This window comes from Bacillus rossius, chromosome 17 (genome assembly GCF_032445375.1).
Source record: "Bacillus rossius redtenbacheri isolate Brsri chromosome 17, Brsri_v3, whole genome shotgun sequence".
Taxonomy (NCBI): domain Eukaryota; kingdom Metazoa; phylum Arthropoda; class Insecta; order Phasmatodea; family Bacillidae; genus Bacillus; species Bacillus rossius.
In genome coordinates, this window is record NC_086344.1 from 28,599,193 (window position 1) to 28,627,177 (window position 27,985).

Genomic DNA, 27,985 nt, shown 5'->3' on the forward strand with positions numbered 1-27,985 from the left:
GTCTGTAAAGTTGGTTAACGGACGATAGTTTAACGTGACAACGTCATAACAAAACATTTATGAAATTATTGCATACTTTTATGATAAAAATTGAATAATTTTTATTGAATTATCACTATTTTGTTTGGATACAAAGAATGAGTGAAATGAAATCTACAATTTAATTGTTAAATTTTCTTTTATTTGCACTCATTAATTCAAATATGTTTATTACTTAAAAGAACAGATTATTTTAACTATAACTTTTGTACATGTTTGCTATTTAACTTCTTCCAATCTATGTTATTCTGTTAAGGATAGGACGATGATAGGAAAAGTAGGAAACGAATGGGAGTGTTTCAAGTTTAATGTGCCTCGAAAAAGTCAAATCGATGGTTGTTCCAATCGAGCGGAAGAGAGATAGATGCGGCGCAAGCGTACAATGAGCGTAACGGGACACAGCGCAACGGGACAATGAGTCATCCTTTTTCGTGCGTGCAGCCGGCGTTCATCGATTTATTAGACTTTGTCACGTCAAAAAAAAATTTGATCGAGTCTTTCAGTACTCGCCAGAGATGAGTAGCATCTAACCTCGGTAACGAGTAAATACATGTGTTCTCATGTCGCTGACGCATTTATAATATACAACTAAGACCAGTAACATAAATGAGAATTCTTAAAATTAATGCCTCACATGAATAAATATACACGCCATTAAAGTTAACTCAGTTTTCATAAATTTACGGACGATAGCCGTAAATTTACGGAAAATTCCGAATATTTTTTTTTTTTTTTTTAACAAATGTTCTTCGTATATTTAACGTAAAAATCTGTAACAGTGTAGTTAGTAAATTGGTGGATTCGGACAATCGGACATCGCTGTTGTAGTCAGGGCGTTCATATCAGGATGACAGGACCGCCTACAGAATCGGATCGTTTTTTTTTTTGACGGTCCTTAAGCCTCGAAAAACCTTCAAGAAAAGAATTTTCTTGACGAGAATCACATGCAGTTTTTGCACCCGACGATAGAATTAGTCACCGGAGGAGCTACGTCTACTATTGAAACATTCGATTTTCAGATTGAAATTTTGAACTTTATAATTAAACTGACTCCTATAGAAGCGTAAAAGATTATATATAATATATATGTATATATTAAACCCCAGTTTTGGAGCTCTTCACAATCCATAAACATCATCCTATGTCAGAACCTCTCGTGTCTTCCGAAATAAAATCTTACTTCTTTCTATTTGATACACTCAGATCTCTCCAAGCCTGTTTTTCTATGACATTCTTCGGTCATATGCACTTAGTTCCTTCAAGATTATGATCAGCAAGTATCCTTCTATTTCAGGTCCTCCCACATCTTCCCAAATCAGACCCCCCAGCTCATATGCGCTCAGATCCTTAAAGATGATGATAAGCAAAGGTCTTTCTATGTCAGGTCTTCTAATGTCTTCTAAAATTAGACCCTCCCAGGATCTATGCACTCAGATCCTTCAAGATGATGATCAGCAAGGGGTCCTAATTTGTCAGATCTTCTCACATCTTCCCAAACAATACCCGCCCAGGTCAGATGCGCTCAGATCCTCCTAAGTGCCGAAACGCTAGGGATCCTCCCAGATCATCCAGAGCAGATGCATGTGGACGGGGTTCCAATCTCGCGCCGTGCGGTCCCTGTCAATTTCTCCTTGAGCCGAGCGGATCGACCGCTGTCTGGCGGTGAGGTGACGTACCCGCAGCTCCGGAAACCGCGCGACGTTGGCTTTGCGCTTACCGATGAGAGAGACAGAGACAGAGAGAGAGAGAGAGAGATGCGGACTCTAATTAGCGATGGTCGCAATTACTGCGCAGGGCCACCAGACTGTTTGCTCAGCCATCGCGCGGGCTACCTACCCGTGTCTCCTCGATGATGTCCGTCGAGCCCCTGGTGGAACTCCTTCAACCAGCTCCCGCAGAACACATCGTCCACCCCCGGTCCACCCCAGGTCCACCCCCCCAGGTCCAACCCTAGGTCCACCCCCCGGTAGACCCCAGGTCCACCCCCAGGTCCACCCCCAGGTCCACCCCCAGGTCCACCCCCAGGTCCACCCCCAGGTCCACCCCCAGGTCCACCCCCAGGTCCACCCCCAGGTCCACCCCCAGGTCCACCCCCAGGTCCACCCCCAGGTCCACCCCCAGGTCCAGCCCCAGTTCCACCCCCAGTTCCACCCCCAGGTCCACCCCCAGGTCCACCCCCAGGTCCACCCCCAGGTCCACCTAGGTCCCCCCAGGTCCACACCCAGGTCCACCCGAAGGTCCACCCCCAGGTCTACACCCAGGTCTACACCCAGGTCCACCCTTAGGTCCCCCCCAGGTCCACCCGCAGGTCCACCCCAGGTCTACACCCAGTTCTACACCCAGGTCCAACCCTAGGTCCACCCCCAGGTCCAACCCCAGGTCCACCCCCCAGGTCCACCCCCAGGTCCACACCCAGGCCCACCTCCAGGTCCACCCCCAGGTCCACACCCAGGTCCAACCCCAGGTCCACCCCCCAGGTCCACCCCCAGGCCCACCTCCAGGCCCACCTCCAGGTCCACCCCCAGGTCCACACCCAGGTCCACCCCCAGGTCCACCCCCAGGTCCACCCCCAGGTCCACCCCCAGGTCCACTCCCAGGCCCACCTCCAGGTCCACCCCCAGGTCCACACCCAGGTCCACCCCCAGGTCCACCCCCAGGTCCACACCCAGGTAAAAAACCCAGGTCAAACCCCAGGTCAACCCCCAGGTCAAACCCCAGGTCCACCCCCAGGTCCACCCCCAGGTCCACCCCCAGGTCCACCTCCAGGTCCCCCCAGGTCCCCCCAGGTCCACCCGAAGGTCCACCCCCAGGTCTACACCCAGGTATACACCGAGGTCCACCCTTAGGTCCCCCCAGGTCCACCCGCAGGTCCACCCCCAGGTCTACACCCAGTTCTACACCCAGGTCCACCCCTAGGTCCACCCCTAGGTCCACCTCCCGGTCCACCCCCAGGTCCACCCCCAGGTCCACCCCCAGGTCCACCCCAGGTCTACACCCAGGTCTACCCTTAGGTCCTCCCCAGGTCCACCCGCAGGTCCACCCTCAGGTCCACCCCAGGTCTACACCCCAGGTCCAACCCCAGGTCCACACCCAGGTCCACCCCCAGGTCCATTCCCAGGTCTACACCCAGGTCCACCCCCAGGTCCACCTCCAGGTCCACCCGCAGGTCCACACCCAGGTCCACCCGCAGGTCCACACCCAGGTCCCCCCCAGGTCCATTCCTAGGTCTACACCCAGGTCTACCCGCAGGTCCACCCCCAGGTCTACACCCAGGTCTACACCCAGGTCTACACCCAGGTCCACCCCCAGGTCCACCCCCAGTTCTTCACCCAGGTCTACACCCAGGTCCACCTAGGTCCACCCCAGGTCCACCCCAGGTCCACCCCCAGGTCCACCCCCAGGTCTACACCTAGGTCCACCCCCAGGTTCACCCCAGGTCTACACCCAGGTCTACACCCAGGTCTACACCCAGGTCTACACCTAGGTCTACACCCAGGTCTACACCCAGGTCCACCCGCAGGTCCACCCCAGGTCCAACCGCAGGTCCACCCCCAGGTCTACACCCAGGTCCAACCCCAGGTCCACCCCCAGGTCTACACCCAGGTCCACTCCCAGGTCCACCCCCAGGTCCACCCCCAGGTCCACCCCCAGGTCGATACCCAGGTCCACCCTCAAGGGGTTTCGGTCTTACATGCCTTGCATGCCTTTTTTTTAATGTGTGACGTCTTAGCTTTTTATTCACCGCATTTTTCTGGGATTGATTTCGTGAACGGGACGAAAGTCGCGTAAAACCTGAAATGTGTAGCAACCACGGTGCTGCCATCTGTGGCGGATGTCGCGAGCCAAAGTTCACAAAGCCATAGGGAAACTTTATAGTATTAACTGTTCAGTGAATTTTAACAATATGGGCAGCATTTCTCGAAAATTACATCCAAAGCCGGGTTTAGTATTTTTTCCCCTCAAGTCTTTTTTTCGCATTTATTGGAGCCGTTTCATTATATAGTTTATCATTTCGGTTTGCAAATCGAATGATTCAATAGTCGATGTAGGGTCGTTGTAGCTGCACCGGCATTGAATTCTAGCGGTGATTGCGGAAACTACACGTGATTCGCGTCAATAAATGTAGTTGTAAACCCAATTTCGGAATGTTCATCACGTTCGGAAATATTTCAAAGAACTCGGCGTTAATTTTCGTGTCCGAGTTTCGTATTCCAAGTTTATTTACAAAATGAGAACACATGAATCTGATCGTTACAGAGTTCAGATGTTACACATCTCTCGCAACTACTGAAAGACTCTATCACGTATTTTTATCGTCATTACTTATATTTTAAAGCTATTTCTGTAAATTTGGACACCAAGGGCCTATTCCACGAAGGTACAAGTTACAAATTACAGGCAAAATTATATACAAGTTGTAGAAAAGTGGTAGGTATTGTGTTCCACAAAAGTACAAGTAAATACTTGTAAATCCCAGTGAATTGTAACAAGTTACAGGTGTTTTTCTACAATTGTACAAGCTCTTCGCAAAGAAAAAGTACAAGGTTTAACTTAAACTTGTAGAATAGTTAATACAAGTCTACCTACCTCTTGAGGTAGGTTAAAGTGTGTTGTTATCAGAAACAAACATGTGGGATACTTCATCGGATGAAGAAAATGAGAATGTGCATCCACTTATTAGACGAAGGACATTCAGAATACGCACGAATCACAGTTTTGAAAGCATGTTTGAATTTAATGAGAGATTTAGAATGAGTGCTGCCAAACTTCAATTATTGCTTAATGATATAGGACATAGACTTCATCGCCGCACTAATAGGAGTAAATCACTACCAGCAAAATTGGAGTTATGTGTTGCTCTACACTGGTTGGGAACTGGTGGACAATATCATTCTGTTGCAGATATGCATGGCATAGGTAAGGCTAGTGTGTGTCGTTCTGTTCATAATGTGGTAACTGCTGTAAATGCAATAAAATTCCCCCAAGTGGTTGACTGGCCTGAAGATACGGTGCAAGTGTCTGCAGCATTTTATGCTATTGCTGGTATGCCTAATGTTGTTGGATGTGTTGATGGTACACTTATAAAAATAGATTCACCTAAAGCTAATGAAGTGCAGTACGTGGACAGACATGGAAATCATTCTTTGAACTGCATGGTAGTTTGTGGTCCAGACTGCTCATTCTATTATGTAAGTGCTAGGTGGCCAGGAAGTGTACATGATGCCAGAGTGCTTAGAAACAGCACACTAAATCAGCGCATGGAAGAAGGTTGGAGACCAGTACCTGGTGCCATAATTTTGGCAGACTCGGGTTATCCATTGAAAGAATGGTTGATTCCACCAGTCATGAATTCTCCTCAAGATCCTGCAGTGGTAAGATTTAACAGGGCACACAAATCCACACGTCGGTTAGTTGAAAACTCACTGGGAATTCTCAAAGAGAAATTTCCATGTCTGAAGCACTTACGCGTAAAGCCATTATTTGCAGCTCAAGTATTTAAGTGCTGCACTGCACTATGTAACATTGCTCGAAGTGAGGATGGTGTGCAGCCCTTGATAGAAGCAGATGAAGAGCAAGACGATGTCGAAGTGGATCACAATGAAGTTAATATACACCCTGCAGCCAAACAACGGCTGGCACAGTTGATTCACAATTTTAGGTAGTTACAAATTATTATGAAAGAATTGAAAAACTCTTACGTAGGACTACATTTTCAATTTCATTTATAGTTAATTTTTTTTATAATAGCATATGTTAATGGAATGCTGAGATTTCAATAACACTTACAAATATAGCTTCCATTCAAATGCATTGTTGAAATAAATTACTTCAAAAAAGTCATAAAATATAAATTATTTGAAAAATCATTCAAGAGTTGTGATCAGTGACTACTCAATGTTCTTGGATAGAACCACCTAATGTCACATAAATAGTGTCACCATCGATAGGCAAGTCCTTTGTGAAATTAGAACCAGGAATTCCCAGCTCTTTCTCGAGTTTTAAAATTTTCAGACTTTTCAAATAGCTTTCTTTTTCTAGTAGTTCAACCTGTAATTTCAATTTCTTAAGCCGTAAATTATTTTCTTCTCCCATATCATTTCCTCTTTTTGGTTTGGGCTGGTTAACTTGTTTGCAACTCGTAGAAGGCAGTGTTTTGCTATTGCTGACATGTGTCATCAAAGTGTCTGCACTACTTGTAGGGTTTATACTTTCTAACACAGGTTCGTCCTGCCATGTTTCAGGGCATTCTAAACCAACAACTGATGGCGTTTCTCGGCCAATAATATCCAATACTGCATTGTCTACATCAGTTATTTTGCTTTCAACCCCACCTCCACTTCCTGTCTGTTTTTTGTTGTCAATTTTCTTCTGCAACAGAAAAGCATATTATTAATTAGCCTCTATTAACATACTTAAGAATTGTTGACTTTGATATATAGGTGCCTTCAAAGATGTTTCAATTTCTTTTACAGTTGTACATGTGATTCGTAACCAATGCTATTCCCTAAGTGAGGTTAGGTAGTTCATTTACAAATGTAGGCTACATATACCACAAAATATTGACAAGACTGTACCAAAATAAATTAAAAATTGTTATATAAATATACTTACTGTTGCGTTTTTTTTTAAGTTCTGCCAAAATGTGTCTCTGGTGTAGGTGAAGTCCTTGCCTGCAGGGATCAGTCCCAACCCACAAGCCTTTCCATGAATTGCTAACCATGCCTTCATTTTTTCTTGTTTGGTGCATTTGTCAGAAAATGCAGAAAACAGTATGTCCTTCTTTTCTTTAATCTCATTTAAAATACACAGTTTACTTAGATTCTTTCCAGACATCACGTTTTAAACAATTTCCTTTTTTAAAACAAATACATACAAGTTTGGTTATGTCAACAACAACAGAGTAAATACAGCCAACTTGTACACTTGTACTTTGTACTTGTACTTGTACTTTTTTTTCCTACAATTGTAACAATTCTCTGTGGAACGCCTGTAACTTGTAACTTGTCTTAAGTAGGACTTGTACTTGTACAATTGTAGCTTGTACACTTGTACCTTCATGGAATAGGCCCCAAGTCTCCTTTGCAAACGTTATTATGTCTCAAATATTTTTAGAAGATATTAACTAACAGGCGTAGAAAGGTCACGCAAGTTATAATAATTACGAGAAAATTGAGCGACTTCTTACACATGTTAGTCGACATCTGTTCAAAATATTTGTGACAGAATCATGATTGCAAGGAAGACATTGTGTTAAGTTTACGTGGCTCTAAAATAAAATCAGTAACGATAAAATGACCTTTGAGACATAGTCTTAAAGTGAACTAACTGTACAGGAGTCTATCAGTGGGAGAAGTCGTTCACTCCGGGGTCACAGATAAACTAACCTGTTTTTCGTACATTCTTGTTAACTGACCTTCTCTCATGTCATTACTAACTTAAAAATTCAATAGTTCTCAAATGTTATACGTATTTTTCTGTCACTTTCTGTTCTGTCAACAGTGTTTGACACATACTTCGTGGTTTGATTTAATACAATTTCTTGGAAACACGCCATTGCAGTTTTGCACTATTTGTAGAGACCCGAAAAATTTGCGGGTTCATTTCGTGTTATGCTAAAATTCAAATAATTATACCTTAGTGCTGCTTCTGTCATTGGTTCGCTATTAATCTAGAGGACTGAGAGCCAATTAGAGACCCCTCACTCATAGAAGTGTCGAATCACAGGCCACCCAGTCGAGACGTTTCACAAGTCAGCGGCCAATGAACAGTTGGCATTTGCCCGAGTGTGTAGAGGATATTGGAGTCTATCCTGGAGGTCATTGAACCCGCGAATTTTCCGGGTTTCTAACTATTTGTCATGGAAAAAATTCAAGAACGCAAGTAAGGAAACATAAAAAAACATAAACCCACAGAGAACAAGGCTAAATCAGCTGATGTTAAAACAGTTAAATTCAAAGATGATGTATTACGGACGTCGCAACGATGACGAACACATTCAAACTTAAATATCAGACAGCACAAGGATACTGTGGAAATGAATTTAGTCATGGAAAAATTATAACAGCGCAGACGAACACAATTTGTGCCTGTTTTGACGGGAACAGATACCAGTTCACGAAACGTAGTGACTGTTTTGACATAAAAAAACACACTGTGCTCTTCAGTGTTGTGGTCTTTGTGTTGGTCATGATATCTGTTTGTTTTCAACGTTGTGTTCGTTTATTTTTTGCGTTGTCAAGATTTTGTTGTCAGCCTGCATTCACTGTTTTTCTTAAACTGCCTCGTCTTTTTTAGCCCACTATGTTCGTCTGTGATGATATTATTTTTCATAACTAAATTACTTTCTAGGACATAATATCTGTTTGTTTTCAACGTTGTGTTCGTTTATTTTTTGCGTTGTCAAGATTTTGTTGTCTGCCTGCATTTACTGTTTTTCTTAAACTGCCTCGTCTTTTTTAGCCCACTATGTTCGTCTGTGATGATATTATTTTTCATAACTAAATTACTTTCTAGGAATTCTCATGCTGTCTGATATTTAAGTTGTAAATTTGTACATTTACATGAATGCTAATGTATCACTAAAAAAAATATGTTCGCATTTATACTGAGTACAGATTCTGACCCGGGAATTTATGCTTTGTGTTGTCCTAGTACCTACATTAGTGCAAGTCATTTGTAAACCGTTCCCTGAATAGCTTTGCAATATTGACAACGCACATTAATTTCCAATTTTGGTATACTCAATTATTTGTGGCATTGATTTTTTTTCTTGCAAAAAACATCACAAAAAATTTTAAAAAAAATTGTGAATCAATTTTTTTTATGCACGATAAGAAATTTTAATATAGTTTCCAAGAACTTATTTCTTACATGCAAAGAATTATGTTGTTGAAATGTACAATATATTCCACGTATTATTACAAAAATTTCTTGGAAACTGGTTTTTTCGAAGGATTACTTTTATTTTCACGGATGTAATATCTGTGTAGATTGAATTGCTAGTAGGCAGTAACGTTAATCACAACACCCGAGAAGGACGTCGATGAACTACGATATTTAACGGAATGAGTGCTAATTGGAGATCACAAATCAAACTTTCGATGCTCTGCTGCCCAGCAGTTGCGAATATTATTGTGTGTTTTAATTACGGACAACGTTGACAGCACAGATCGTCAAGCCAAGTTAAAAGCCAATAAAAAAAACAACCAGCCAATAACGGAGAACCAATAATATTTAACTACACTGAGAACTATTTTTTGGATATGAAACAGAAATATTTACGTAAAATTACATTTTTTTTTGTAAATTTGTACTTAATGTGACGACAACTGTATCACTACAAAATAGTGTTCACAGTAATTGTGGGTTTGGATTCTTAGCTGGGCATTTATGCTTTGTGTTGTCTCTGTACCTCCAAAAGTTAAAGTTATGTGTAAACCGTTTTCCTGAAACGTTTTGAAGAAGCTACTAACTGCGCAGATTAAAAAGTGCGATAAAACAAATGTAAGTCAAATTGTTGATATTTGATTATATTTTCCATTCAAAAAGGTTACGCATGAATGAAACCTCAATCAATATATTAAATTATGCGCCAATTTTAGTAAGAATTACACAGTAGTATCTCGAAAAACATATTTCATATATGCAAAAATAACGATAGCCATGTATTGTACAAAATTACAATTTTTTTTTAAGTATTACAAACTATTTCTTTACACCTGGTTTCCAATGATATCTTTTGTAAAGGTACAGAAATATTTTTTTTCCACTGGTGGCTGATGAAAGATTTTTCTTACGTCTGTACAGATTATTCCAGTAAATGAGCGATAGCTTCATGATTAATTGCACATGATAGTTAGCTTTGTTTTTTGCAATAAGTAACTAAATTTTTTCCAACTTCATACAAAGTAGAAAAAAAGTGCAAATACGAGCAAATACAAAAGTACGTTGCTGCAAAAAAAGATTTTGTTTGAAATGTTAATGTAAATTGAAATTAAGCTGGTATATTGTTAAAATATATTATATTTTATTTAAAAAACATGTTTTTGTTGTATAAACTAAAAAGTAAAAAATAATCGTTTGTTTATGTAATTTTTTTCAACAGCGATATAATTAACTAAAACTCTGTAAAATTATTTTTTAAATAAACTAAAAATAATAATCCAGAAATAAACAAAATAATTAATTTCAATGAAAAAAAAAAACACGTAAGGGTGCTAGATATTAGGTGTCCTAAACTTTCTACCACTAATGACTATTCTTTAGCACAGAGTAATTATGAAAATGAAAGAAGAGAGTTACGAACGATGGATAGCAGTTGTTTTAAATTTATCACTAATGACTATTAGTGTGGATAGAGTTTTCTTTAAATTGTTTTCCTGTTTATAAATTATTTTTCAAGCTTATTATAAATTGTGTTATAGAGTTTTGGTTCATTTTAGAATTCCTGTGTTTCTCAAAGGCCTCGGAAGCACGTCAAAATCAGTGAAAAATGACTACCCCAAGAACGAGGAAGGGGAAGTGTTAAGGTCTCTGAATGGTTTGGAAACACTCCAAATGAAAAGAGAAGAAATTATGGAAATTTTCGAATTTTTGTGTTTCTAAACATCTACAGCCAGAAGGCCTCGTGGATACACAAAAAGCATGGTTATTACCCATTGCTCGAAATTGTGTTTATTTTTTTGCCGCTATGACCCCCTCCCTCCTACTTTTTCTCTATTTCTTCGGGTCATAATCATAAAATTATTGTACTGTCATCCGAATCGCATATAATTCCAAAGATTAAAATATATACGGCAATTGGAAGTAGTTTAAAATCGAATTCCAAAATTTGATTACATAGTTAGTTACAAGTGAAACTAATAAAACAATGTTAATATTACAATAATTTTCTTAGGACGAAGTTTCTACCTTTAAAAGTAAAAAAAAGTTGGTTTAATAAGACAAATTATTGTAAACATATTAATAACCAGTTAAACATATCTCAGGCAATTTTTCTTGCTATAATTGTAATATTTCTTTCATATTAGATCTATTAAAGGTGAACAAAATACATTAAATTACTTTTCTCTTTGCCATGAAAATTGTTTTACATTGCTTGGAGTATTTTCAACGAAGTAACGTATTCATATATAATGTTTATTAATTTTTTAAATATAATTGTATCGTATTAACGACGAAGAGAGTTTGTTACCACAATTAAAAAGGATGAGATTCAAAAGACGTAACGTTGAAATGCAAGTACTATGACAATCCCAACCCCATTGGCTGGTTTCCACATGAAAACTTCCTTGTTTTTTTTTTTAATTTCTACAGCAGTGTAAAATAAAGGCTGGGAGGTAAGTTGATACCACAACATTGACGCAATGGCAATTTTTGTGCGTGCAAAAATCGTTTGACTGCCGAAACATCATCTATAAAGGACGATATATTATTTTTTCTGAAGGAATTGGTGCTCATGTGAGCCTTTTAAACACCGTAAAAATAAATATTTATGTTGCTGCAAAATTTGTTTGCATGTTGACGATACCAGATATTCACAAAAATAAATACATATTCGTATCTAACGATGATATGACTAAAAAATAAAAATTTCCCCATTATATGAATTGAGATTGGAAACGAATATACATCTAATTTTTTTCCCAAACCAAATTGTTTGTAAGTAGTTAATTGTTATTTTATTAACATTCTTAAAAAAAACATGTTGAGAACGTCAAACAATCTCAATCTTAATTTGTTAGATATGCACGTGAAATGATCTAATTTTAATTACAGAGAGATGTATGGCTGAGAGGTTCGTCAGTTTCGTTTTTTTTTTTTTTTTTTTTTTTTTTTTTTTTTTTTTTTTTTTTTTTTTTTTTTTTTTTTTTTTTAGGTTTCAGATTTAGGTTCTTTTTGTGTCTGGTCTACGCTTTGTGAGTCTCCATTTCGACTTGCAACCACACGCTGCACCCTTAATGCAATTTCCGACTTGGCGTAAGCGATGTGAGTGAATATCAAGCGTTTGATCTTCAACAGAAAAAGAAACCTTTGAACCGAGCGCAGCCAGATTTTTCCCTTGAGTCTCCCCACCGAGACATTAAAAAATTATCATCTTAGTTCTTTCATGTCGTTCTGAAACTAATTAAGTTTTAAACTGTTAGAAATTACGGACATTTCAATCAAGAATCGAACTCAAGTAAACAGTTCTTTTTAATTTCAAACAAATTAATGTTCGTATAAACTACGACGTTTTTCGACTTCCGAGTTGATGTTTCGTTCGAAACACACGTGTACTAAAGGAGAGAGTTCCTACTGCAGACTTGACCAGTATTTGAATGTTTTGTTGAAATACCAAGAATGTTCTTTTGAATTCATATTCAAAGTAATTAAATAAATTAAGATAGCCGTAAATTTGCGGATATTCATGGATAATTTTAAACCAGCGTTCTTCGATATTTAAAGTCAAAATTTCTTAACTGTGTACCTCTTCAGCTTGATGTCAACCCATAAGGTTACTTTCACTTTCAAAATTTTCAAAAATTCCACTTTTGAGGTATTTTTGGCACTGTATTTATTTACTTTTTTTTATATGTTCTCACTGTGAGGGATTAAAGTTTTTTTTCTCGTTATTTTTATTCATGATGTTAAGTGATAGTGTAGGTTTCGAAATTAATACAGAGAGTACGATATTTAATTTTCACACGTTTGTTTGCCTTTTTGAGTCTCTGGTATTCTCTTCCGCTCAGTAATAAAATTCCTATAAAAAAGTTATTACAACAATTTGTTTGCATTTTAACGGCGATTCACTAACAAGGCGTACACTTAAATTCAGTCTTAAAATTACCTTTTTATATTCCCAGTTTAACGTACAGTTAAAAATAACATAAAAATACTTCAAAAAATATATTTTTTTTTATAAAACATTAATTAGAACTGGACAGGCAAACATGGGTTGCAGAACCATGACGAAGAAAATTAAAGGAAATACATATGTAAACCTACAAATTGTTTAAAGTGTTTCTCAAATCTGGTTTATGCGTTTGAAGTTGTAAATGAAATACATTTTTATTTTCAAATAATACTACAATGTAATAGGAACACTGGCGTCTGGATAATGTTCAACTTAACTTTATTCCAAAATTACATTTTTTTAAAATTTCGCATTGATAAAATGATATCTTAGATGAAATTGTAGGCGAACAAATTTTAGAAATTTATAAAACGTAAAGTTATTTCCACGAATATTTAAACAAAATTATTTAACAACAACGACAAGTTTTTCTGTGGTTGTACACACCACTCTGTTGAATTAATTTTATCCAGACCATAAGTATAAGTATCTTAAAAACTTTATTATTTGCAATAAACCAATTGTTCAGTTGTAGCTTGAAAGTAGTATACCAGTCTTTGGAAGGACTTAACACCACAAGGCTTATGTATACCTTTTATTAATTTTTGCGAGAACATGTCGTTGAAGTTTGTCTGGAGAATCCAGACTGAATCCTTAGAGGTACATTTTAACGACACTCTGCGTTCGAATGTGTGATTACCACGAACGAAATGGGAGAACATAAATGAAAAAAAAAAAATATTTTCCTTACTCTGTTGTTGGCTGTTAAATTGTTGGAATTCACTGATATATTGTTGAACTTCAGTCAGTGAACTCATGTGTAGAAAGTATCAACTTCAAATTGAGCAAATATAATGAAGGTTTTTCCTGTAAAATATCGCAAACATTTTACTATTTATAATAAAGAGAGTACATCTTCGAAGAAAGTCAGTTTTTTTTTAAAACCGTAGAAAACAACATTTCCAGATTATATCCGCAAGCAAGGCAGATTAGTTTTGCAGCAAGCGGTGTAATCATAGACTAAAGATGGATAAATAACAGTTTTTTTTAAATATTCTCTTGTATTTAACCGTCTAAACGTTATCTTGCGCAGCGATGCGTAATCCGCAATGCGCGAGTTCCTATAGTGAAATCATAAAACCATCAAGTCATACTTCAGACTCGTGCCATTTATTTAACAGCCTTCACGCTGGTTTAAAGCGCGACACAATGGTATCAAGTGACGTAGCAAAGATACTCAATGATAAAAGAAAGAGAAAAATATTGCTTTTAAAAAATTTGCAGGATTTTTTTTTGTTACGTCACCAGCTTGATTCAAAATTTAACAAATAGAAAGAGTTTTCAAAATACAACATACTAATGTGATTTTAAAGTTTTAAAAAGACCGTTAAGGTATTTTGGGAAGCTCTAGAATTTTCCTGAAACTAATATGGCCGCCAAAAAAAAAACAGATTTCGTTAAAACCAAAAGTGCAGATAGTTCACCATAGTAAACCGGTAGCTTGCCTCAGTGATGAGAAAAATTCCAAATAGGGAGGAAAGGCCCTAACAGTGGATAAGTGAAGTATGCGCCAAAATAATTGACGATGTCACTAATTTGTGTAGTAAATAATTTAAATTCAGGTCTATTATTGTTATTCAAATACGTAAATCAGCGAAGTTATATTGTTTGATTGAGATTTTTTCCATTTTAAATGTTAAAATATACTTCCTTGGCTTCTGAGTTGTAGCCAAGTCCCAGGCGGATAAATCACCGACGTTTCGGTAGACTTTTCATTCGCCATCACCAGGGTAGAGTTAACTTTTGATGTTATTACAAGTTCTCCTGACTTTTTTTGTTAGATGCAGAGCTAGGTTTTTGGAATTTTCTGAAAAGTGGGTCCCATATTCTACTTCCTTTGTAGCCATCTTCTCTATTTATGTTTGCTGGGTGTTTGTAAAATTTCTACTGATTCTCGAATGGTTGTTTACTTGTACTGTCGGAATGTTTACTATGGTGTGGAATTGGTCGAAGCCAATGCTGTTTCTGGTTTACAAGGAGTGTTCTGCTATAGCTTGTCGTGGGTTTTCATGTTTATAGTCGTAGGGTGTCTCCTCCCTACCCTTGGGAAAATTAAAATCAGAACCTTTTGCGTAGAGACAGGTATCAAATGACGTCACAAAAAAATATCCCGACTACTATTTCCAAAAAAAAAATGCTGTTTCTCAAGTAGCTTTGCTCCTGGGTTGTAGCCGCGTTCAAGGCGAATATATCACCAACGTTTCGGTCAACATTGCAATCGCCATCATGAGGATAGAAGTTACCTACTGAGGTTATTACAAGTTATTACAACTCTCAGGCGAGAGTATTAAAAAAATTACTGTTTGAAAAAAAATAAAAACTTACGTGCTAATTTTCAAAACGTATTTTCTTGAAAGTTGTGAACGCAAAACGTAAACCAACGAAGGCCTCTTTCGAGTCAGTCTGTATCGATTGTTTGAGCCTACGGATACACTATTCGCTACCGTGCTCCCCTGCGCAGCTTTACAAAGGCCGTAAGATTCTCGATCGCCCGTTCGATAAATCGATGTAACTTCGATCCCCCTCCCTTACGTACATTTTCCCACCCTTGCGCTGAGTTCGGGTGGAAAGGGCGACTTCCTAGAGCAGGTCTTTGGTGGAAAAAAAACGGGAAAACAAGTTTCCGCACAGTTGAATTTCCACGGAAATTTCCCATTACGTGGGAAACTTCCCCGAACATCAGCGCATTGCTAACCACGAGTTATTCCCCGCCTAATTTTAGTAACCGACAACCTTAACAATATCCGGTAGGTAATCAAGTAGGCCTATGCATACCTTAATGTGCGCGCGTTTGCACTCTGTTAGAAATTACAGTAGATTTACAGACTTTTCAAAGAAAAAATTTACCTCAAATAAAGAAAGGATTCTCCGTAATATCAAATAACTGACTTTTCGTAGCAACTACGCCGTATTTCGACTTTCGAGTTGTATGCTTCGTTCTGTACAAAGATAAACAAAAAAAATGAGTGTTCGTATCGTTACTAAATCAGTGTTTCCATGTTTTGTTAACATACCAATAATATTCTTTCGGATTAATATACAGATAAGTAAACTTAAGTGTCGTTTCCATTAAATGTGCTTCCTTTTTAATGTGACTAATTTGTTTAATGTGCTTGTGTTTATTTTAAATATGTGTTTCCTTTTTTGAATGTGCTCCTAATTGTGCTGCCTTTTGTCGTTTGTGCTCCCAAAATGTGCTTCCTTTTTCGTTGATGTTCTTCCTTTGTTTGTGCTTCCAAATGTGCTTCCTATTGCCGAATATGCTTCAAAATGTTCTTCCTTATTGTTGAGATTTCTTTCATAAATGTGCTTCCAAATGTCCTTCCTTTTCTTAATTGTGCTTCCGATTCGGGTATTGCAGTGCTTGGTTCCAAGATGGTTAAATTCAAGATGGCGTCTGATGTGTGAGTTCAAGGTCATGGTCAAGGTCAACAGTCAAATTCAAGGCCATTTTTCAAGTTCAATTTCAAAGTTTCAGTTCAAGGTCAAAGGTCATGATCAATGGTAAAGGTCAAAGGTCACCTGTAAAATTAATAAAATCTTATTTAAACATTTTTTTATAAATTTAAAAAAATTACAATTGAAATCTGATAAACATTTACGGATTTTCAAGATGGTGGAAAGATTTAAAATGGGCAGAAGTTCTTATTTAAATTTTAGAAATACATTTTTTGTAGATATTATTATTTTTTAAATTTTATGTATGAAAATGACAAATTTTCAAAATGGTGGCTATAAAGCAAAGTCCAACATTAGGGAGTGGGGTGTTAGACTGTGAAAAGTTCTAGAATTATCTCGTTGTTCCCGGCCAATCAATATGTTGTGTTTTTAATGTTTGTTGGTGTTTAGTTTACACTAGTCAAAATCACAATACAAGTCATATCTTAAGAGGTAATCCCAGCATTACATTTCATGAGGTTAGATTAGTCAGATGATTTTAAGCACAGCAATAATGGTTATAGTTTATTATAAACATTTTTTTATCATTTCCTTTTTGTTCTGAATATTTTACCCGTAAATTTCCTTTAAATTTATTACGATATTATTACAATCATTTTAAACAATATTAATAGTATTTTAGTCTACATACACCATTATCATAACATTTACGGTACTCTGTAGTTTCAGTTATGTAAACACTGAGTCGTTAATTATAGTTTAACAATTGTTATTTAACAGAAAAAGGGGGTTGTCTGTAAATTCAGTTTACGGACAATAATTTAACGTGATAACGTCATAAGAAAACATTTCTGAAAAATTGCATATCTTTTAATTTTCAAATATTATTTACAGTTTTTGCAAATTTAATTTAAATAATTACGAACAATTAGTTAAAAATCCCGCCTTAACCTGTTTGATATTATATGTAAACGATATTTTTTAGCACGGTGGTTGGCCGGTTCTTGCATGCTCGGCTCAGGCGGAACGTGACAATCTTTCGTGCGTGCAGCCGGCGTTCATCGATTTACATATAAGACGGTTTATCACGTCAAAAAAAATGAATATCTTTGCACAGTGAATAGTAATTTGAACAGTTTTAAGTCGCTCGGACGTATTCAGTCGACAATAGCAACACAGTTTCAGCTTGCGGCGAATATAAAAAAGTTATTCGACTGAAACCATCAAACAATTATTGTTCACTTTTGTTGAAAGATTTGTGCAATGGGAGTGCATGACTTTTGTAAGCTTTTGGACATACGCCAGTGCTAAGCACTTTTTTCTGTAGAAGAAAACTAAAAAATACCCAAAAGACAAAAACACAAATTAAGCAAAAAATTGCTGTTGTCAAAAGGATATAAACACCACATAATATTCCATAACAGGAATATGGACAACAAACAAACAAAAACAAAACAAAAACGGACTAAGAGAACGAAAAATAAAAACCCACAAATGATGACAGCACAAACATATTGAACCCATAAAATTCAGCACAAAAGTTGAAACGAGAAAAAACACGACGAAACTAAAAGACGAAACAAACACAATTGTTGACAACAGCATTTTTTTTGCTTGATTTGTGTTTTTGTCTTTTGGGTATTTTTTTTTTGTTTTCTTCTACAGAAAAAAGTGCTTAGCAATGGCAGTCCAAAAGCTTACATAAATTATTATTCAATAGTGCGGGACGAACAATGATTGATTACCCGGTAGTAGAAATTTAGCCGACGGTACCCGACAATAACTGGTGTGGGGCGGACATTTGCCGACAAGGATGATGGTGGGGGGGTTGAGGAAGAGAGAAATGTGAAGGGGGAGGGGGGGATATGTCACTCCGTCGTCCTGGCCGTGATTGGCTGCCGAAAGAGCTCCCTGGTGTGTGTGGCGGTGGAGGGGGAAAGAGCGGGTAAGACCGGCTGATCCCTGAAGGGAAGAGTTCATTAATCAGCGCTCAGCTGGAACCCTGGTTCTCTCTCTCTCTCTCTCTCTCTCTCTCTCTTTTATCTCTATTCTCCCTTCCTTCCACATATTCTTCATTGCCTTCAATCTTTGTTCATGGGGAACCAAAGGTACAATAAAACTAACAATTCCATCAACCTTTAAAAGTATTGTCCTCACTAATCATTGTTATCATTTATTTTATGCGTAATACATTCGCGTATACGGCATTCGGTGGGAGTAACTCAGTAAATACAACGGGTGTCAAAGAAACGGAAATGAGTAACAAACAACGGTGCTGCCATCTGTGGTGAATGGGCGCGAAACAAAAGTTCACAAAGCCAAAGGTAAACTTTATGGTATTTGATGAAATTTAAACAAGATGGTCAGTATTTAAATAAAATTACTTCTCGAAAATCAGGTCTAAAGACAAGGTTTCAATTTTTCAAGTTGTTTTATTCTTTTATCGGATCCATTTCATTATATATTTTTAAAATTCGTTCTGCGAATCGAATGATTCAATGGTCGACGTGGCTGCTAAGGCAGCGATTTCTAGCGGCGGGCGCGGAAACTACGTGTGATTCGCGTCCAGATTTTTAGTTTGAAACACAATTTGCGTACATTTAACACTATTGTCATTATTTTTCAGAATTCTATGTTAAATTTCGTGTGTCGAGTATTGTATGATAAATGTATTTGCATCATGAGAATTCATGAATTTTCTCGTTACTCAGGTTAGAAGTTACACATATCTAGCGAGTACTGAAAAAACTAGCTCACATTATTTTTTCCTTTTTTTTAAAGGCTTCTCTGTAATATTTTTGCTTGATAACAATTTTGTGTTTTTTATCACAAATATATTCAACATATATTCATTTATTGTAATATAATGTGTGTAAAAATTACGCTAGTAACAATGATTAAGGGAAATTACGTGACTTTTTAAAACTGTGGCAATGCAAAAAAAAATCAAGGGAAGAATAGAGATAGTTTAAAAAAATAAATATAAAAATGTGTCTGTGGAGTTCACGTGCGACAGAGGTGAAACTTCTTGCTTAGGCTATTATATTATTTATTATAGGTAACACAAATTCTTTTTGATTTGAGTCACATATTAAAAAAATGCAAGTAGGCGAGCACTAAATTATCCTATTGCTAGAGACCCGGAAATTTCGCGGATTCTTCTGGCTTCAGGATAGAATTCAAAGTTATAGGTGTGCTCGACCCATGTTTACTTTCCCATTGGTTGATTTCATAGCGAGAACATTTTTATCCTTGTTATTTGGCACTACCTGATTCGCTTACTTCTCTCCAGCTGGAGATCGTTGACTTAAGGTCGTAGAAGGGCGTGTCCAAACAACTGCGTGCCAATCACGAACACAGTGCGAGAGTGTGAAGGTTTGCATTCTAGCTTGCGACTAAATTAATCCGCGAAATTTCCGGGTCTCTACCTATTGTGCAAAATGCAAGTGTGAAAATATGCGAGTATGCAATTGCAAAGTATGCAAGAGTGAAATAAGTATGCTGAGTCATTTCTACCTCTCTTCTGCCGTCTCCTCCTCTAGTAGGAGGCTCATTCTCCCTCATTTGAACGTAATTTATGTAACGTTCGAAGAAGTTTCACTTCAAAAATTTTCTATGAAAACGTAATGTCAAAAAAAAAAACGAAAAAAAAATTTGGTTGTCTGTAAAGTCGGTTTACGGACTACAGTTTAGCGTGACAACGTCATAACAAAACATTGATGAAATGATTGCATACCTTTATGAATAAAATTGAATCATTTTTATTGAATTATCACTATTTTGTATGTATACAAAGAAGGAGTGAAATTAAATCTACAATTTAATTGATACATTTACTTTTATTTGCATCATTAATTCAAATGTGTTTATTACTATAACGAAGAGGTTATTTTAACTATAACTTTTATACATGTTTGCTATTTAACTTCTTCCAATATGTGTTATTCTGTTAAGGATAGGACGATGATAGGAAAAGAAGGAAACTAATGGGAGTGTTTCAAGTTTAATGTGCCTCGAAAAAGTCAAATCGATGGTTGTTCCAATCGAGTGGAAGAGAGATAGATGCGACGCAAGCGTGCAATGAGCGTAACGGGACACAGCGTAACGGGACAATCAGTCATCCTTTTTCGTGCGTGCAGCCGGCGTTCTTCGATTTATTAGACTTTGTCACGTCATAAATCAACATCGCGTGTGAGACTGAACCTTGAAAATGTTAACCAAAAAAATATCAGAATAACTTACTTAATGTCAGTATGTCTGTTAATTGAACAGCTGAGAAACGGCTAGCGTGACGGCTTTGTAACGAGAAAAAAAAAGTGGTTCTTTAGTGACGCTTAGCTAACGCTTTGCCTGAGAATGAGGAATGCACTGTAAGCAACATTTATACATATATAAAAAATAATTTTTTTTTATTATGCTTATTGCGTGCTCAGTTAAGGCCCCCGCCAACCCGGACGCACACACGCGGTGCGCAGAGCTTCAGGAAAAACAACGCGATTTCGAAACTACTCAAGATATCCGAGTAAGGTCTGCCTACGAAAAACATTTAATATTTCGCTGAGGGCCTTAAAGTACTTTTGATTTCAAATTAATTTTTTTAACTTGTGTTTTCAGAAGAGTGAAAATGGTTAAAGGGCGTGTATTCGGAGTAATTTTTAGGCGGTAAACAACCGGTACAGATTCCTGAAAGAACTTAAGGGACTTTGCATTACACCTTTATCTTCATTTCTCCACCGTGTAATGTCACGGTCGCCGCTCGATGCACGACGAGAAGACTGCGCGCCAGTCCAGAGGAGACACCGCGCTAGAAGCACCAGCGAGCGTCGCGCTTATCATCCCGCCTCGCTGGCACAGATACACCCCTGACCAGACAGCGCCTTAAAAATGTAAAATTGTTCGGGGAACGGTTTGCAAACAACTTGAACTATTCGATGTGCTGGGACAACACAAAGCATAAATGCCTGGGTAAGAATCCAAACTCGGTATAACTGCGAATACTATTTTATAATGATAGAGTTTGTACAAATTTACAAATATCTGTAATTTTAAATGAGTATATCTGTTCCATTTACGACTAACTATAACAATTCCAGTGTGAACGAGTGTGCACCAGGCATCGCATCTCCGGGAAGGCGGTTATCTCCGGGAGAAAAGAAATAGGGGATATCTTCACGTTGCAAGCAGTCTTGTCTTAACGAAACTTCTTTCCACCTGGCTAACCCGGGCATCGAATGAAACAAGCCCCAAGAACTAATTAGTGCAAGGAAAAGAACTAATTACTGCAAGTTAAAAGAAAACTTTTCCCCCGTCGAAACACCGCCTTGCTGAATTAACCTCGTTACTGCAAAATTGGTTTCCACCCTGATTATTACATTAAGCTGTTACATAAAGCATTTCATCGAAAATATTTGCAAAATGATTAAGCCTAATTTCGAAACACGTTTCTTGCTGGTATCGGTTCACAGATTTTCTTGTACAACCTAACATTAAAAATAAACATTCACCTATTTTTGTTTATAATTATATTTTTGTATTTAATTTTGATTTGATAGGCAACGTACCTTTTATTTCCTGTCATTGCAAAAAAAAAACGTTTTTCACACGGATAAATTTCTTTATGCCATTATAATGTTAAAAAATTTATCTTTCACGAATATAAAATAATTGTTCAAATGGCTTTGCCACAAGCGCTCAATTTATTCGTGTTTTAAGGCTTGTTTTTTGGCTGTCAAAATCTTTACAAATTTGAGAAATCTTAAAGGCAACGTAAATTTAAATATCATTTTCTGAAAGAAATTTGAACAATTTCTCGAAACCGGTAACTTTGCCGTTCAAAATTAAATCTTGTATTCTGTTTTCCGGTCGGTTCTCTTTTTTGTAAAGTCCAAAACCGATAAAAAATGTATCTTTGGCAGTTGAAAAATTATGCAAAAAAATATGCAACGATTGTATATTTCGTGAAAGTTAAACTATTTTGAAAGTCTACAAGTTTATCTGTGATTGCTGTAAATATAAAATCATGACTGAAATGCGAGGCACCCCCTTAAGCGCCACCAGTGCATTCATAATTAATTTTTGTGGTCGGCCCCTGGAGGCGTAGAGTGCTGCTCCGTGCAGCGCAGCATGGTGCTGCGGGTTGCAGACTGAAAAACACGCAGGCGCTACCAAGCCAGTGCTAATGGGGATGGTTCCGCCCAGGGAACATTATGTAGTTACGACCGTTCGCCGGCAGAGGCGCTGGTAAGAGCCGACCACAAATCGTATTAAACACAGCTCTGTTTTAAGGAGCAAAAAAAAAACGGGAACATGGCCACTCGTGTATGTACAGGGAGCTTCAAGGGTTTTCAATACCATTTCTTTTGCAAAGTGGGCTACAGACCATTGCGTTAATTTCAAGCCGACAAACTCGATGAAGATATCTTCTAGGGGTTTACTTAAAATAAATTATTTTGAAATCCTATTAGTTCACATTGAACTGAGATCTCGCGATGTTTCGTGTTTAATGTTTTGCAAATTTTAACCCCCCTAACAAATAAATAATATTGGCAATGTAATCGACAACGTAATAACTAAAAACAAAAATACCAAACTCTTTTAACAGTAAAAACTAAAAAAGTTAACTAACGAATATTTACAAAATTAATAATATAGATTTATCTTACATTTAATTGCTTGTTATTCCTTTTACTTCACTTCAAGGCATGCACTCTCATTATCCCTATGTGCACAAATTCTTTGAATTCCAAGCAAGAAATTGAAGAAATTATTTTTATTTTGAAAGATACATTTGTATTGGCTAAATGTTTCATAAACCCTTCGATCATATTTATACAAGAAGTTCAAAATCACTGTTAATGAGATACAACTCTTCGGTGATCCTAACAGCCTGTTACTATTACATCATAAGCTCGCTCAAGAAAGCGTATTCACAACAAACATGTTTTATGTTCCGATATTATTTATAAATCCAGGAGCTTGATGAATGGTCATCAATCGTCTGCAATAACGGAATGATAATAAGTAAAATCTTGCATGCTCTTTTGAATTAGTTGCGGAACGCCCTTCGCTGTTTTCAAGGTCAGTGAAATGTGCGAATGTTGGAAACCACGTTTGTTAATTCAGTCTAAATTTCGCGGTTTGTGCCAGTTTCATATCAGGAGATTATGTATGAGATTCCCAGAGGTGGTCGAGAGCTATTAATGAGATAAACCTCCGCTCTGATCCTAACAGCCTAATACTAAAATATCATAAGCTATCTCAGAAAGCGTTATATTTCACAGCATGTGGGGTTCCACCATTATCGTTGAAGAGTACTGAAATCGAATCGTCACTGATTGTCTGAAATAACTTAAAAATACAATATAAATGTGACATAATCTTAGTCGTTTCTAAAAAAATTGGTTGTCTGTAAAGTCGGTTTACGGACGATAGTTTAACTTGACAACCTCATAACAAAACATTTATGAAATGATTGCATACTTTAATGAATTAAATTGAATCATTTTTATTGAATTATAACTATTTTGTAGGGATACAAAGAAGGAGTGAAATGAAATCTACAATTTAATTGATAAATTTACTTTTATTTGCACTCATTAATTCAAATATGTGTATTACTTTAACGAAGATATTATTTTAACTATAACTTTTATACATGTTTGCTATTTAACTTCTTCCAATCTGTGTTATTGTATTAAGGATAGGACGATGATAGGAAAAGTAGGAAACGAATGGGAGTGTTTCAAGGATGATGTGAAGGAAAATGGCTTACCTAACACCAAAATGCAGTCAAAAATAATATTTGCGTCACGGACTCTGCAGCAATGCTAGGAGGAACGGGTTAGCAAAGAGAAATGAAAATGTTACATTGAAAAGCATGAAAACAGAATTACGCCACGTACTCGGTCGCAGGTTAGCAAAGAGCAATATAAAATAAGCGTAAGGGACACAGATAAACGGGACAAAGTGCTTAACGGGACACTTTTTCGTGCGTGCAGTTGGCGTTATTCGATTTATTAGACGTCACGTAAAAACAAAATATTTATCTGTCTGTACCGACTAAAAATTTTTTTTCTCATACCAATGACTTATTTATTTTCAGAGAAAATTTAACTGTTTATTTATCTTCGAAAACTACATAATTTGTGAGGAATATGGTACAGTGGAATAATTTTTAACTAACAAATAGAAAATAGTATTAATTATAAATTACAGCTGTTTGCTTGTATTAACTTTTTTTGCCTTCATGTCTTCATTTCGCTATTTTCATTTAATTTTGTACCATGTTTATTTTATAGTTGTACTGACTTTTCACACTTAGAACTTTTTGTGTGTGATAAATTAATTATTTTTTAATAAAGTTTAACAATGGATTTATTTCTTTTGGTTCATATTTTAATGGTCGTTTTATTATTCTCAAATATCTAATTAAATTCATCAATTTATACAAATATAAAATAAATTGAATATGAATCCATAGTTTGCTAAGGAAAAACTCAAAGGATATTTGAATGGAAAAATTTCCCATACGAACACTTAGGTTGATAACTTCCATTGCATGTCAGCTAACTACTTACACCCTTCGCGCAATAAACTGTTAAAAAGCCAATTAAAATTTATTAATTAATTGGCAACGTGAGCTACTGGAAGTGAACATTCAGCCTCCTTCCTGAAGACGGATCCGTTTTCTGCGGGCCGGCATTTTAAGTTTAAAGTGGTGGGTATTTCACTTCGTCTGGCGAATAGATCTTCTCTAACCGTGGATGGAGAGAGAGAGATAGAGAGAGATAAAAAAAACGCCGGAGGAGAAGGGGAAAACGGCGGTGGGAGGGGGGGAGTAATTAAGAACTTTCTGTGGATCGCGAGTTTGTCGCCGTTCCGCTAATTGGCCTCGTACCTTGTAACCCTTCAATTCCACTCTCCACTCTTCCGAACAGCCCGCATCCCGACTGTTCGGTTCGACCTCACAATTCGCCCTCCTTCCTCCCCTCCTTCCTCCCCTCCTTCCACCCCTCCTTCCCCCTCCTCTTAATCCCTACTTCATTTCTCCATCCCCCCCTCTCTCCACCAATGGCCAACCCCTTCTGACCCTCCTTCCTTCACCTCTTCCTCCCCTCCCGCTCGAACCGAAACTTTCCCCCCCTTCATCCCTTCAACGCGCCAGCCGCAATCGATCTCGGCTGTAGGCAGCGCGGCGCGGCGGACATCCGACCAAATACGGAGGCTCGAACACAGCCTTAAGGGGCCCGCCTCGTCAGGGGTGTGTGTGTGCTAGCGAGGCGGGATGATAAGCGCGACGCTCGCTGGTGCTTCTAGCGCGGTGTTTCCTCTGGACTGGCGCGCAGTCTTCTCGTCGTGCATCGAGCGGCGAACGTGACATTACACGGCGGATAAATGAAGATATAGGTGTAACGCAAGTCCCATTAAGTGCTTTCAATAATCTGTAGTGATGGTTTTATGCCTAAAAATTACTCTGGAAACACGCGTTTTAGGTATTTTTACTCTTCTTAATATACAGGTTTAAAAACTTAATTCGAAATCAAAAGTACTTTTCGGCCCTCAGCGAACACTTAAGTGGTTTTCGAAAGCAGACCCCGCTAGGATTACTTGTAGTTTTGAAATCGCGTTATTTTTCCTGCAGCTCTGCGCACCGTGTGTGTGCCAGGGTGGGCAGGGGCCTTAAGAGGCCCGCCTTTAAGCACAAGGCTGTGGATTGACGCGAAGTATTATCTTTTTGGCGTGACAACGTCTAATAAATCGATGAACGCCGGCTGCACGCACGAAAAAGGTTGACTATTTGTCCCGTTACACACATTTTCCCGTTACGCTGTGTCCCGTTACGCTCATTGTACGCTTGCGCCGCATCTATCTATCTTCCACTCGATTGGAACAACCATTGATTTGACTTTTCCGAGGCACATTAAACTTGAAACACTCCCATTCGTTTCCTACTTTTCCTATCATCGTCCTATCCTTAACAGAATAACACAGATTGGAAGAAGTTAAACAGCAAACATGTAGAAACGTTCTAGTTAAATTAATCTGTTCGTTAAAGTAATAAATATATTTGAATTAATGAGTGCAAATAAAAGAAAATTTATCAATTAAACTGTAGATTTCATTTCACTCCTTCTTTGTATCCATACAAAATAATGATAATTTAATAAAAATGATTCAATTTTATTCATAATAGTACGCAATCATTTCATCAATGTTTTGTTATGACGTTGTCACGTTAAACTATCGTCCGTAAACCGACTTAACAGACAACCAAATTTTTTTGTTGTTGTCTGTTTTTGTTCAGATCGTTTCGTTGTTATCATATCAGCCCACTATTCATCTGCTCAGTGATAATTTTTTTTCCGACATTCTTTTCACTGAATTTTCTCTGTGCTGTATATATGTTAAACTAATCAATAAGATGATTTATTTTATATCTTATCATTCCGTTATCTATCCCTCTCAGTGCTGGTAAACAATATCGGAACCAGCTGACTGTAAAATGTGCTTTTTCAGCGAGCCAAATGTAATGATAGTATTAGGTTTTTAGGTCTAGAGAGGAGGTGTATTGATTTATGTACGAAAATGCCACCTCCCTGCATCTTATAAACTCCTGATATCAAACTAGAATAAAACTTCAATAAACAGCGGCTGATTTTGGCTTGTTTGTTTACATTGTGTTATTTCATTCTTGAGGTTTCTCTATGGCATACAGTTGAAACCAGCAATGGCATATTTCAATGGAAATCTTGTAAATCAAGCTTCGCCAACGCAAGAATGATTCACAGAATGTAGTGAAATCTGTCGAAAATGCAACTGAGGGATCAAGTTAAAATTTCAGAAATAGAACCCTTTTCCAAAAAGTAAAAATAACCTAAATTATTGCAGTTTTGTTCTAGTTTGATATCAGGAGTTTATAAGATGCAGGGAGGTGGCATTTTCGTACATAATAAGTACATCTCCCCTCAGTCCTGAAAACCTGACAATATCTTTTTATTTGGCTCGCTGAAATAGCGCATTCATTTTACAGCATGTGTGTTCCGATATTGTTTACCAGCACTGAGATTGACGGATAACGTAATGATAATGTGTAATATGTGTAAAATTCATTAGTTCCGGAAAATTCAGCGTTTTAACTGGTTGATGAAACCTGCGAATGTCGAAAGCCACCACTGTTATATTTAGTCAAAAATTTTCTATTCGAGTCAGTTTGATATCAGGAGATTATAGCATTCCTAGCAGTGACCAAGAAGTGCAAAATCACTGTTAATGAGATAAACTCTTCTCTGATCCTAACAGCCTGTTACTATTACATCATAATATCGCTCAAGAAAGCGTATTCACAAAAAAAATGTTTCATGTTCCGATATTATTTATAAATCCAGGATATTTATGAATGCTCATCAATTGTCTGCAATGACGGAATGATAATAAGTATAATCTTGCATGCTCTTTTTAATTCGTTGCGGAACGCCATTCGCTGTTTTCAAGGTCAGTGAAATGTTGCGAATGTTGGAAACCACGTTTGTTAATTTAGTCTAATTTCCGCGGTTTGTGTCAGTTTCATATCAGGAGATTATTTATGACATTCCCAGAGGTGGTCGAGCGGTATTAATGAGATAAATGTTTCTAACAGCCTAATACTAAAATATC

General features: G+C 37.6%; 1 protein-coding gene across 1 annotated transcript in view; it reads right to left on the reverse strand.

Moving 5' to 3' along the window:
* Window positions 1-1,989: 1,989 nt before the first annotated feature.
* Window positions 1,990-27,985, reverse strand: part of LOC134540965 (vesicle-associated protein-like) — a 36,275-nt gene continuing 10,279 nt past the window's right edge. The window contains exons 2-7 of the mRNA XM_063384057.1: window positions 3,566-3,709; window positions 3,391-3,477; window positions 3,117-3,278; window positions 2,740-3,028; window positions 2,499-2,642; window positions 1,990-2,238 (exon numbers count right to left, since the gene is read on the reverse strand). Coding sequence (XP_063240127.1) covers window positions 1,990-2,238; window positions 2,499-2,642; window positions 2,740-3,028; window positions 3,117-3,278; window positions 3,391-3,477; window positions 3,566-3,709 — 1,075 coding nt within the window. The remainder of the gene's footprint in view (window positions 2,239-2,498; window positions 2,643-2,739; window positions 3,029-3,116; window positions 3,279-3,390; window positions 3,478-3,565; window positions 3,710-27,985) is intronic.